Source organism: Colletotrichum chrysophilum, assembly GCF_026319265.1.
Source record: "Colletotrichum chrysophilum strain AFK26 chromosome Unknown scaffold_119, whole genome shotgun sequence".
NCBI lineage: Eukaryota > Fungi > Ascomycota > Sordariomycetes > Glomerellales > Glomerellaceae > Colletotrichum > Colletotrichum chrysophilum.
The window spans coordinates 68,243-81,988 of record NW_026517406.1 but is presented as its reverse complement, the minus strand read 5'-3'; the positions used below and the strand labels follow the sequence as shown (position 1 = coordinate 81,988).

The 13,746-nt window shown below is 55.2% G+C and overlaps 1 protein-coding gene across 1 annotated transcript; it reads right to left on the bottom strand.

The window, feature by feature from the left end:
* Positions 1 to 312: 312 nt before the first annotated feature.
* Positions 313 to 3,963, bottom strand: COL26b_010728 (uncharacterized protein; the record flags this gene model as incomplete). The annotated part of the gene is made up of 1 exon (XM_053183417.1): positions 313 to 3,963. The coding sequence occupies one exon, from the start codon at positions 3,961 to 3,963 to the stop codon at positions 313 to 315; it is 3,651 nt and encodes a 1,216-aa protein (XP_053032636.1).
* Positions 3,964 to 13,746: the final 9,783 nt, after the last annotated feature.

Below are 13,746 nucleotides of genomic sequence, written 5' to 3'. Positions count from 1 at the left end.
CAAAACGCCAAATATCAGGCTCGCCAGCCCGCATGTAAACCCGTCCCATGCCAGACAAATAGCTGGTGCTGCAAAGCAAACACCGCACGAGCGCGCTCACAGAAAGCAAAGAAGTGTAGATTTTCTTGTGCTTCGGGGTATCAATTCGATGTATCTGGTCTCTCTCACACACATTCTCTCGCTCTCTTCTGACCAAGGAAAAATTGGGTTTGGTGGTGGTACATTGTAATTGCAGAAGCATTTCTGCATGCTGACTTGTCATTACGTCGTAAAGCTCACGGGCTAAACGCCTTGCCCGTGATTTTGTTGTGTTTATTCGCTGGAGTCAACAGCGTCGAGCCACACGCGAACGGCCTCGCGGAGCGCGCTTTCTCGGTCTCGGTCGGTGTGGCTGTTGGTGTCTCCGTTCTCGTGGTCCCGCTCCTCGATGACATCACGGATGATCTCGTCCAAGGCCGACAGTACCACTGTCTTACATTGATCGCGCGGCACTTCTTGAGCCGGCACCGGAATGCGTGTGGTATGGTGCGAGTCGACCGACGCCGAAGCCTCGCTATTGCTTCGGTCTCGCCGCTTGCTGGTTGATCGAGAAGAGTTCGATGAGCTCTGCTTGCTGACCTCACTGCTCTGAGCAATGACCCTTTCAACCGCTTCGATCAAGACTTCGTCCAAGCTCGCAATGGGCTCCTCAATGAATTCGTCATCCAATTGTGTCTCGTATGGGAGAACAGAAGGCGTCATGGGTGCCGCGCTGTACGAGCTCGAGCCAGCAGAGCCGAGAGGGGCCGCCCGATCCAAGAATGGCTTTGGTCGGATAAGGCGGCGATAGCGGATGCGCATGATTGTGTGTCTTGTTGTGTCCGCAATGAGGGCGCTGCTTACGTCAACCCATCGATCTGCGGGCTGCTCCATGGAGTAGAAGGGCTGTGTGATGAAAGGGGTAGGCTCAGCTCTCATAGACTTTCGGATGTCGTCCATCAGGCTGTCTTGAGGAGGCACGGCTTGAAGGATCATATCCTCATGATATCGCTGGAGAAAACCGGCGACATTCATGGGCGAATCGCCGTCGATGGTGATTCTCGAGAACTGCTCGAAGCCTTCCAGCCCGCTGCCAATTCCCGGAGTGGAGAGATATCCGCTACTGGAGGGCGAACTGACGGCCGTCTCGAAAGATGTGATGTAGTCGGGAAACGGAATGTCAACATCTATAACCCCGTCTTCGGCATTGATCGAGGTTTTGACGGGAGACTGAAAGTCACCATTGGGGTCTGGAATTCTCTCAGGGAAAGTGATCTTCTCGGGCGCGTCGTCTATGGCTTGATCGTCGAAGCCCCGTGGCGTGTTGGGGCCGTTGCCATTGCCCTCGGTGTTCTGGGCGCGTTCTTCCGTCCTTCGATAACCTTCGGTTCTAATTTCTCGGACCATCTCGGCGAGCTTGTCTCGGCGGCCATGAATTGATTTCGTAGGGGAGGTTGGCCCGCTGCTGTAGGGGTGGCTAGGCGTTGTTAGGCCGGTAGAGTCCCTCCGCTTCCCATTCCAGAGAGTGCTGATCACACTGCCCCACTTCGAACCTGACATGCGGGAGTCGGTGCTCGCGGAGCTGACATGACCGGAACTTTCGCCTCGTTTTAGCGTCCGCTTGAGGTCGTCCGCAGCCACGCTGCTGCTGCTTCCTGGTCGCAAACTTCGCCGGTTCTCGAACCTTTGGGCGGTCGTGAAGTGTGGAATGGTAGTCTCTGGCGTGATGGTCGTGGTTGTGGCAGCGCTACTCTTCCTGCTGACCTGATCATTGCCAGGGATGGGCAAGTTCGATCGAATTGGGGTCGCATCCGAGACACGTCTTTCATGGCGACTTTCCATGCTGAGATGTGCCAACTGCGGAGGAACACCAGACGCCCGCGTGCTTTGACTGACAGCGCGGGAGTGTGACGTTCTCCTTGGACCGGTTCGTCGGTTGATCTTGCGACGCAAAGACTCTTCTCGAAGAATTGGGATGATGAGCGAAGGGGGTGACTGGGAAAAGGCACCGAAGGACGTGGACGTGCTCGGTCGATGCGTTCGCGACGATGAGATGTGCTGGTGCGATGGCAGGAAAGCTGAGAGGAGAAAGATCAAACGCCGCGCGAGCATCTTGTCTTGGGCGATAATGACTGTTCGTGCCGGCAGAGAAAGGTCTTCTTCACCCTTTGCCTTCTGCTGCTGATGGTGCTTTCTGCGATACCATGCCGGGCTCATCGCGTTCAACCAGTCGGTATGCGTGGCGAGGAAGCCAGTGAGGAGGTTGAAGAAGAAGAAGCCATGCTCTTTCTCCCCTGCCTTTCTCGCCATCCATCTGGCCTCGTCTCTCCAAATGCCCCACCTTCCCTGTGCGGTGATGACACGCTGAGCTCGTAAGCCTGTTACAACCCGCACTCTTGCCAAACTCGCTTCCTGCAAAATGGTGTCTTCGTGTTGCAGGCAGTTCGGTTGCAGCGCAATCACCTTTGCATTCGTTTTGGGGGGCTTGATGAAGTGAGGCTCGTCCCGCCTGCCACCCATGGACTGAGCTCGACCAACGTACGACGAGAAGGACGGAGGGTAAGGGTCAGGTGAAGCAATGTCTGCTTGCTTCAAGAGTGTGCCGAGCGTAGTAGCCACAACTCCCTGAAGATGCGTCAAAGTTCGCATAATGATATCCCAGTGCTGAGTTATGGTGTCCATCCTGTCGTCGACATCGGTTGAGCAGGACGAGTCCAGAGAGTCAAGAGGAAACCCTGATCCTGACATGGTCCAGCCAGACCGACGCGCAGAGCTCATAGATGACGGGAATGACGACTCTTGGTCAGTGTAGGAGCTGGCCCGGAATGTCGATCTGATGGTGGAAGGAGGGATTGGCTGAGCGGACGTCGGGGGCAGCTGAATCACCAGCACGACCGCATACATGGGTGTGCGTTTCTGCTTGGGCTGCGGTTTCTTCTTTTTTGGTGGGTTGTTGTCGTCTGCAGACTGTGGAAAGGGGAAACCTGTGTTCTGGTCGGAGAACCGGCTCAAAGGAGTGTCACTCTGCGCATCGGCATCGTCGTTGGGCAGCAAGACTGGGAAAAGTCGAGTGATGAGGATTTTCCTTCTCTCAGGAAGAGGCCGCGAGTTTGGTGCCGAGGATGTGAATGACTGAGTGGGCTGCATGGGCGAGACACTGTCCGATGTGTATGACTGGGCCAGTCTGCTAGAGCGCATGCTGGAACGGCCAATGGAGCCACGACCATCGCCCATGTATGAGCCCCCATACTCGGGGCGACTGTCAGTGGGAACGATATGAACTTTTGTGGAAGTGCCTTTATAAGCCATCAATTCTGAATTTCCAAAGACGGATCCGGCAAAAGCGTGAATCTCGTCGGTGTACTCGCGTCGTGCGCGCTGGAGGTCTGTCTCAGCCTGAGATTGAGTTCGACCTTGCATTGAGGCCCTTCGATCAAAAGCACCTTGGCGGGGCTGAGGACTGTCTGGCTGGATGACCAGAGGGCGCGATGTCTGATTTAAACTGCTTTTCCTGGGCGATGTTGGATTTCTTTGAGAATCATGAACAGTGCCGATGCCTGATACGGGCCTTTCCCTCGTTGCTGGCGGCTTGGGTGGGCCCGGGTGGCTGTCGAACAGAAGCTGGGCCGGGAACGAGGCCACGGCATCCTGCATGATGAGAAGGCGAACATGACGGGTGTCTAGGTCGATGTCTCCGTCGTAGTCGAAGGCACTTGCGATGGATGCCAGCGGGAGGGCGGAGGCCATGGAAAGTGGGAAGACCTGGTCATTTCGATGTTGATATAATGCCTCGGTGTCGGGGAACAGGAGGTTTCTTGTGTGGATGTCCTCCTGCATAGACTCGAGGGATTGTGGAGATTCTTTGTAAGTATTGTTATTCGTTTGGGATGGGTCAGGAGCGTTTGCCGGGCTCCCGGTGCCCAAATTGAAGAGCTTCCCCAGCATCTTGAAGAAGACGGCTGGTAAAACGATGATGAGAAGGCTCTAGTTGCTCAAAGGTTTGGGGGAAGGGCCATTTTCTCAGCACGGCACGCAGTGGTAATTCAGTTGGAAAAACATTGCTTCTGGCAGAAATTCCATGTGATTGACGGTGAGCAATGTGAGAGACCGTGATGGTGCGGCTCAGGGTCGAGGCGGCGGCATGTGGTGGGTAGAGGCGGGCTGAGAGCAACAGAGTTGAGGGGTGCACGGTGTTGGAGAGGGCCAGCCGGGGTCTGAAGCTTAATGGTAATGAGTCGTCGGAAGGTGGTCGGAGGCTGGCAAATCGGGTCTTGTCGTCGTGTCGGGTTGTGGATGATGAGACGGTTTGCAAGCTCTCTCTTTTTGAGTGTTTATGAGGCGCACGCAAGATAACTTGTCGTGGGTTGCAGTCTCCAGATCGAAAAGCCGGGATGGGTGCAGTTCAAGGTCGCGCGAGAAGAAAAGGCTGGGATTCGCAATGGTGGGCGTGGGCGCGAGCGCGTCTTTGAGGTGGATGAGGAGCGGGGTGATCAAAGGAATGTTGGTGTAAGGGAGCAACGGGCGACGCAACGAGGCTATCGAAATCGGGAGGTCGGAAGGGTTGACGACGGGTGATGAAGGGAGGAGTTTGGTGGTGAGAGAGATGGATGTGACGCAGGCAAATGGGAACCAGATGCTCGGGACAAACGCGGCGAATGGCAGTGGCGGATCAAGAGGGGCCGGGGTGGTGGGTTGAGTGCTCGGTATTTGCTCGCATTCGTCGTGCCGACTGCAGGTTGTCGAGTCGAGTTCCCACGTCGAGTACTCTCAATCTCGGCCAGGACGGTCCGATAAAGGTAGGCGAAAAGCAGCGGAGGCGACAAAAGACGGGGAAAGGCGGGCGTCTGCGGGGAGAGTAGGATTGCAGACGGCAGAGATGGTGTCGAAGTTGAGGAAAGGGTGGTCGAGAGACGGGAAGAAGGGCGATGATATTTGGTGCGGTGCGGTGCGGTGCGGCGGCGGACTAGGCTCGGCGGTGGAAAGGTCGAGACAGACAGACAGCAGTCGGGGTGTCGGTATGAAGTAATGCGATGGATATGTTGTTTGGGAGGAGCGTCGGAGCTGGTGGTGGGCGTGTCGCTATGTACCTTGCCCTGCGCAGTATTCGTACCAAGTAAGGGTGTGGTGTCGAGGAGTCAAGAGTCAAGACGGGTAGACCTGGTCAACAGGCAGAAGAAACGAAGGCGAAGCTGGGTTCTGGAAGGGAGTGATGGTTGGTGGTGGAGGAGGTGGTGGTGGTCGGGGCGAGCGTTGCAGTGTCAGGGCAAAGGCTTAGGCTCTGGCTCAGGCTCAGACTTTTGGGCAGCTCGGGGCGAGGGTGGTGGCAGCAGAGCGAGGGATTGACATGGACATGGCCCGGAAGGGGGTGTGTGCGGGTGTGGCCAGTCAACCGTCAACGGCGAGTGCTGCGTATCCGGACATTGTGGTGTTTCTGGTGCGTGGTGTCTCGATGTTGGTGGTTTGGGTGAGTGATGGCCGAGGGAAGGGAAGGTATGGAGGGGGAAAGAGAGCAAGAGAGAAAGAGACAGTAGGCGATGGAGACCATGCTTAGCGGACATTGGACACCAGTGGAGGGCGACGCGGAAGTGCCGCAATCGTCAGTGGTCCGCTTGGTGGGAGGAGGTACGTACCACCATCACTAAGTGATGTGGATACACTGTAGGTAAGTAAGGCCCGGTGGATTACATGCACCTGCCTTACCTTACCTTACCTACCTACCTCAAGTAAGGTTCTATGTACCTTAGGTATTCGTACCTATGTGAGGCAAGTGCAAGTATCCGTACCTGTCTTTACCTACGTTCCTACCAACTTCAGAATTTCATTTTGTTTTTCATATTCGCAGCGAGGAGGGATGTAGATTCGCCTGGAAAGATGAATGCGATCTCTGTCAGGCTTGGTCAGCAATCATCCTTAAACACACGACGGAAACTCAGCATCGAACGGCGCAACGGGAGCGGCAGTGGCAACGGCAACGGCGACGGCACGGCCAAGGCGATGAACCAACGGCAGCCACCTCAACACCTCACATCACCCGTTACTGCTTCAGGCAGTGAGCTACCCCTCCAAGACTGCAACTTGCAAGACTGAGATGGCCTGCAGTGCCAAAGTGCGTCTTGGAGGCAACGAGACGGGGACACAAAATGCGGTGAGGACGGCCCCGGTCGTCTGTTGCGCATCTCATGCATCTTTAGCGCGCTGCGTGTGCCGTGCCTGTCGTCTGTCGTCTGCCCCTCCAAAACTGGGCACCTGCCTTTGTTACATTACCTTACCTTACTTAAGCTAAGCTATGTATGTACCTCAGCAAGTACTTCGTTCTTTACTTATCCGTACAATGAGAAATAACGAGAAAATAGGACCACAATTCCCATCGACAAAAAACGTGCCTCGGACTGGGGTAGACCTGGCACCAAACACGACTTGTCAAGTCCCTTAGGTAACACGGAAACAAGACTCCTCTCGCGCTTGACCCCAATCGACTACAGCTCCCGTCAACTCTCCAGCTCACTGGGCAACGGCAGCGGAAAATGCGCGTGGTCACTGTGGTGTGCCCCATTCCTTAGGTACAAGTTCCCCATTCCACAGGCCCCTTTAGTCCGTAAGAGGACGTGACCTGCCCGAGGATTGGACCCTGAATTCGAGGCGACAGAACTCTAACTGCTTCCTGACAGCACCTGCCGCATGCATTAACTCGACACTAGGTTGACATTCCATTTCCACCTTTACCGCACTTTCCTTCGACTTTATTATCGCAACTTCAACAATTACTACCTACGCACCTATGGGCCATCAATAACCGCGAGGACTTCACAATCACAATGGGTCCTCTCACGTGGTCAATCAGTCAAGGCAAGGCAAGGTTCGCATCGACCATCCCCGGACCTCAACACCATCGCCTCAGCTTCATCCACCGTGGACCCTCCCAGCCGTCCAATCCCGTGTCGTCTAATTACATCTCAAGGACCAGACCCTGCGCTTCTGTCTTTCTCCGTCTCTGCTCCGTCTCCCAGCTCCGATGCTGTCTCTGAGGCTTCCTTCTTCAACCTTCCAGTGTACCATCCGCCAGTCCGACCTGGTGCCTCGTCAGCCCTGTCGACGCGCCTGATGCTACCGCCAGCTCCTGCGGACCCTGGTCGCTCATCTCAGGGCCGAAGCCATCGTCCTCTCCTCCCTCAATGTCACACTTTACGTAGGGCACCAACGACTGCGGCAATCATTCTCGTCGGGCCTCTTTCACCACCTTCGCCATGCCCTGCTGCTGCGCCCATGTCTTTATTGCGATTTACTGCCCCTGGCGGATGGAAGAAAGTCCACGGTGCTCGTTTGCGGTAAAGTAGACGATTCTATTCCTGGACCGCCCGCAGAAACGTTCGTCACCCGCGTCTGGTCTCACGGCACATTGCGCACAGCACTCGTCAGCGTCTCATCGTCGGAGCCGACCCAACGGAGCATGCTCCATCTTCCATGTCTGCGCCCACGCCTCTCCGATCAACACGCGCCAATCCTCTGTCTCTGATGGCTGATTCCCAGGCATACCCCTGCGGCTCTCACTGCACATCCAGCGCCCCCAATTATTACATCAGTCGCTGACAAAGGGTCCTGCCCTCGACTAATGATCGTCCGGCCCTCGAGACTCGAGAGACATGAAGAGATGAGGGGCAGCGATGCCAGACTCCAGTCGACGTTGAGCGCCCACAAATCGCTGCTGCGAGTGACCTTCCCTCCTGCTGCTGGTCATCGACGTGGGTGGCGCGGCAGCGAATACCTGCCGTACCTAGGGCCACCACCACGTCTGGATATGGAATCCATGCCCGTCACTGTGGCTGGATTCGGGGCGGTGGAGAGTGCCCGCACATTGCTCCGGCCATGACACTCTCGAGCGTCGCACTCCAATATCCCGTACAACGGGACAAAACACCTCGGTGAGAGACCGACGACCTCTCCGCCTTGAGCCAGTCCACGCCACAGTCTTCAAGCGACCCGACCTGTTCCATGCTTTTCCGCTGGGAGCTCGGAACCCCCGGCGCACTTGCACAACCCTCTCGACCGAGGCGACACGACACGACACCGCAAGTGCCTGACCGACCGACCCATCTCTTCTTTCGTTGGTGTTGCGGCCCAGAAACCAGACGGACGCTGTTGTTACCCAGATTGGGATGGCAGGGTATATGCTACCCCCCGGATTCCGGAACCGGAACCTAGAACGCCCATCGTACATGGCTATCCCCGATAGCATCGATAGCGACCAACCATGCCCACCAAGTCGCATATACCGCACTATTGCCGCTATATCAACAAATGACATTCGCATGCACTTTGACTCACCCAAGATGACGCTGTACACCTCCTGGCTGTTGTGTGTTGCACCGCCACGACTTTCGTTATCCCGGAGCCTGCCAATGGAGACGACGGTTTTGTTCACGCGCCAAAGCCAAGTCTTTTTGCAGTGCCAGCTGCAGATGAGACACATCCACGTAGGGCAGCTGCAAGCTAATTACTGCGTCTGCTGTGGTTGAGGTAGATGGCCATGTTGCCATGTGCCTCGTCGTGCTTTTCTGCCTGCCTTCTGCCCTACACTGAGTAGAAAGTACAGCGCGAGTCGGCCAACAGAAAGGCCCTGCAGACACACTCATCAACTGCTGCATCATCCTAAGTACCACCTCAGACTTACATCTCGCATATGAACACGCGAGATACGCATCACATTGAACAGCTATCTGTCAGCGTCACATATGAGACTTGCGCCGCCGGCCAGCAGAAACCTCGCCACGTCTCTCCCTCAGGTTTCGGTGCCCGGCGGCCTGCCTCAAGGGTTATTGTTGAGACTTCAGAAACCACAAAGACCAGGTGCAAGGCCAAAAGCCCATGTCAACTTTTAGGGCCCGCCGATCAGGTCGCTGTTCTGGATGCACCTTCCACGATAGGCATTCGATCAAGACCCCTCCCCCTGGCGCAGTCCCTTGCAATCCTCTGTTGCCGAAGGGGCACGACCATCATCTACGAATCGCGACGCTCGCATTGTTTATCCTCGACAAGCAGGCACCGGCCGACACAGTCAACTGCGAAGGGGTCGGGAGCCCGACGTCCTGGCTCTTGGGCGCCTTCGCTGCCCGGCCACGACGCCGTCGCAAAGGCACCGTACCGCACTCGAACCAACGCACGGTTCTCCGGGGATTCGTCTGTAGCCTTCCGTCGCAGGCTGGTTCGTCCTTGCAGTTCTCTCACTAGCAAGCAAGCCTCACCTTGGCTTTCGCCTGGCTCGTGCTATCAGTCTGGTTCGCTGCTCTGCTTCCTCCAATCTCCGGCGGTCTGCTTGTATCAGGCGGATGCCGGAAGCACCCACGCGGTGAGAGCGGGCGTACCTACGCACGCCCGTCGTAAACCACCTCAGAGTTATTGAACAGGACGAACGGACGGGCTGCAAACCTTCGCCCTCGCGGTATGACCTCACCTCCCACAATCCCGGGACATATTGAACCAGTTATTGTCCCCTAGTCCAGCAAAAGACAGCGGTGAGTCCTACCCCGGAGTCAAGCCAAACCCCTATCGGGCCATTCACCATCCCCATTCTCAGACAATGCCATGCCACTCGCACACCCGGCGGAACGGTTCCCCGTCGTCAACATCCCAGTGACATCAGCCATGGAAGACCTCCCCTTGTCAAGCTCTCCGATATTGATGTCTGTCGCATCGTCGTTCACTATTCACCATCGGATCTTTCGTTTCGCTGCAGCCTCACTATTTGACCGACCCGGGAAATTCGGTTGGCATCTCCAGAAACGACACCAGGATTGTTACTCGCGCGACCATTGTTACCACGCTCTCGGCAGGCACCGCCCGTTCTCGTCTCTGATGATTGAAGCCGACCCTGATAATCCCGACCGCGTTTCCAACCATTCCTCTTTGGAGACCGCCGTTGACATCCCCATGTCGATGCAACCTCTGCTTACGCTCCGAGTCCTTTTTTTCCATCCGTCCAGCACGCGGGCCGGCCCTGCCCGGCTTATGGGAGCAATGTGATGATCTTTCTCAAAGTGGCATGTCGGAAACGAAAGACCAGATAAGCCACTGGGTAAGATGATTGATACGTACTGCGCTCCTGGGTCGTAGCTTGAGTGACATCGACGGGAACGAGGCCATCGAACCTCTGGCTGTAATACTGAAGAACCTGGTCAGGGCTGTGAACTTACCCGGCTTGTACAGTCACCGACGTTTGCGATTCCGAGAGTGCGACTGGCCAAGGAGCGCGCGCACGTTGAGTCACAGCGGATAATATGTATGCCTTGACCTTGACGTCAGAGGCCGGACTCTCAATATCGGAACGAATGCGCCCATCCGTTGCCAGCTACGAGCCCAGTGTGACCGCCACATCAGGTACAATCAAAGGAGGCAGAAAGGGGCATTTCGAATTATACCCAAACGATGGTGGCTACCTGGAGATGCGCCAGGCCCAGGATGTCGATGGCGAATTACTCGTGGTCTACAACGCCAAGGAGATCTTTGCCCGCCACCCGGGTTGCGGTCTACAGCACTCTTGCAGATGCACCCACTTCCGTTCGGCAGATTGACCCCCACGGGATTCGGGGGCGCCCACTATCCCCCGCAGAGAGAGGGGCCTTACCACGGCCTCGGGTCTCTGACTCTTCATAGATACAGATATCGTGAGGCGATATCGTCGGAAATGGCGATGACCAATGGTGAAAGTCGCCCCGACTCCATCTCGCACACCGCAGTCGTCTAGCCGGCAAGTGCGGCTTGAAAGCTCGGCGTGGCGGTATCGTTCGTCGTCAAATTACAAATACCTCTCTTTTCGGCATATCTCAAGTGAGCGCGGCCTCTGGGGGGCGGCGGGAGATGGTGACAGAGCCCAGGAACTCACCGGTGGCATTCCACAGTCGTATTGCGACGCCTCCTTCGCGGCCTGTTCCAATCAACAAGCAGTACAGGCGAAATGGAATACACTTCCCTGTCGCGCGCTCTTCAACACCATCTTCACCGAAGGACGGGGCTATTCTCGTCCCTTGTCGAGGCGAAGGCGGCACAAAATCCATGCAGCTGACCGACGGCACAGTTCATAGGCTGCATCTGATCTCTCGACGCAAAAGGGGCTTGGCCAGCGGTGCGATGAGCGATTGGCAGATATTGCCTTTCGAATTCTCACATCATCCACTGAAAAGTCAAGGTTGCATTTCTGTCCCACGTCAGAACAAGAAAATCCAGGCAGCCGTTTATTTTCGGCTCTACGAGACTTTGGATGAGGACGAATCATGAGCAGGAGAATATCTTGCGTCCGCAGATTGGTCATGGGAGCGAATGCGCTGCCTTGTGATTGGAAGGCCAACGATTCTTCAAGGGTCACGTTGCGGAGCCATTTCAGCAAGTAGATCAAGTCTGGGAAGTCTTGTAACCTCACACACAACGGCAAATAACTATTCAAGGCATATGACGTGCAAGACGATGGTGCTTCCGAGGACTCGGATGATCTATTCTACCGGGTGCCTTCTACGAGGTCCCGTCGGCGCCTGAGTTTGCGATGAAGTCGGCTGCAGGGCGATAGCTTCGATGTCATGGTATTGTAGATATGCTACGATGCGTTCCGACCTTCTCTCAAAGTCGACCGTACTGGCATTATCCGTGTGTTCCTGCGCAGTAGCTCAGTCAGCTATACGTTTCGGTTCACAAAAGAGGGATAGGTGGTGGAAATAAGAGAATTGGGTAGTGAACAGAGGCACGTAGTGGAAGGCATCCGTAACCAGAGCGAGCGGCCCCGTGCGGAACCCGACGGTCAGCTTGGCGACGAAGAAGCTGGCTTAGATGGCGATCGTGGCGACCAAGCCCTGCTTCTTCGTGATATTGAGGCAGGGCATGGCGGGGAGGTGGATTCTGCGCGCTCTCTCGAAATCAGGCAGAGATAGTAATGTTTTGATTTTGAGTAGCGGCATGAATCAGCATCTGCGTCTTCTTTTACTCAAAGATGTACTATTTCATCACAAAAGGGTCCCGCTACGTCATCAGCATGGTTAAGATGGTATCAGTAAAGGCTGAAGCAGGTTGGCAAACGCTTCAAATCATGTTTATCGAATCTGGATTCTTTTTTACCTCGCGAACATTTACATCTTTTTACAGTCCCCATACTCATTTCACTTCCTATACCCTGTGACGATTTCCCGTCTCATAGACATCTAGAAGTTCTGATTCGTTACAACTGCACCAAAAATCATGAGTATGAACGGTGCCGCTGCAGCATAGCTCGCGACCCTAACCCCACCCTAGATATCAGATTTGGCTACTGACCATGTAACAACGAACGCGGTGCTAGTGATGAACACCAAAATCGACAACGCGATGCTTATCGTCTTGCAATGCCATGACTTCTCAAATAGACGCCCCATCCGAGCCCAGGTTATCCGGGTCGGCGGAGAGAGGAGTGTGCATCTTCATGGGGACGCAGTGGATTACCAGCCTCTGGAGGCGTAAACGTTCGTCTGTGTGCTGCGGAAGTTGTCCTTGGTTCCGGGACAGGTCCACGCAGCATGGCTTTCAAATGCCGGAGAAGCTTCGGCTGAAGACCCGAGAAGTCATCGTAAAGTCTTTTGCCACATTTATGTTTCTGTTGGCATTGGTTGATTTCAATTGGAAGATGGCGATCTTTTACGCACACAAGTCTAGTGAATTATCTCGGCTCCAGACGGTATGGGAGACTCCTAGAGGAGGCTCAGTCAGTTTGGCGGAGCCCTTCGGCATACATCCTTCGTTCATGGTGTTACACATCATCCTCTCGGATGTCCTTGCCCAACCTGACCAACGCACCTCTCACTGAGGTTCTCATCTGTCCAACTCCAACACTTTCTATCTCGATCTCAGCAGTGAATACCTGAATCACATAGGCGTTTTTGAGATTAACCATACATACAAATAAAGCTGGGCTGGATCGTCGCACGATTTTCATGAACATAGCCGCCGTTAGTAGCATCAAAGCCATCACTTTACCGTCCAAGTCTCGAAGCCGATTCATCCCAGCGATGAAGGCATTTCAATGGCAGAATCAAAACGAATGAAAGGCTCCTTGAGCCCGACTACACAGGGAGCCTCCGAATGCTTTCCTTGATCCGTATCCGTCGAGGTGAGTTGGCGACAATAGGCACAATCAACATTGACTGACAAAGGTGCCATAGCCCGTGCTTTGTCCTAATTCGGGCCTCCATGTCAAGGCCTGAGAACCAAGAACGGGTGTATGCTACAAGGGAGCGCAATAATGTTCCTTGCCTTTGTCCAGTACCAGCATCGTGACGACGAAACCTTGCCCATGACTGCACAGAGGATGTAGATAAAATGACTTGAGGGGGCCGTCATACGTTGGCAACCTTTTCCGTGAGTTTGCCATAGGCCGTTTACCAGTTCTCTTTTCCTTCGTCACAAATATTGCCTTACGTTGAAAACGCATTCTTAAAGACTTGTGAAGAAACACTGATAGTCAACCGCCCAGAGCGCGCGACATGTCCCGTCGAGTCCCAGACACCATCACCCTTCCCACTTGGGAACGGGACCCAACACCGCCGAGCCCAGACAGCTCTCCAGAAGTGCAGGTCCAGCCTCCGCGTCAACCAGATCCGCCACAGCCACAGCATGAGAACAACTACAACAGCGATCCGTGGGCTGTAGATGGAGGCCCGCCGCGCCCGCACGCTTGGAACCCGCCGGCGAACTCACCCCCGCAAAACCAACATCAAA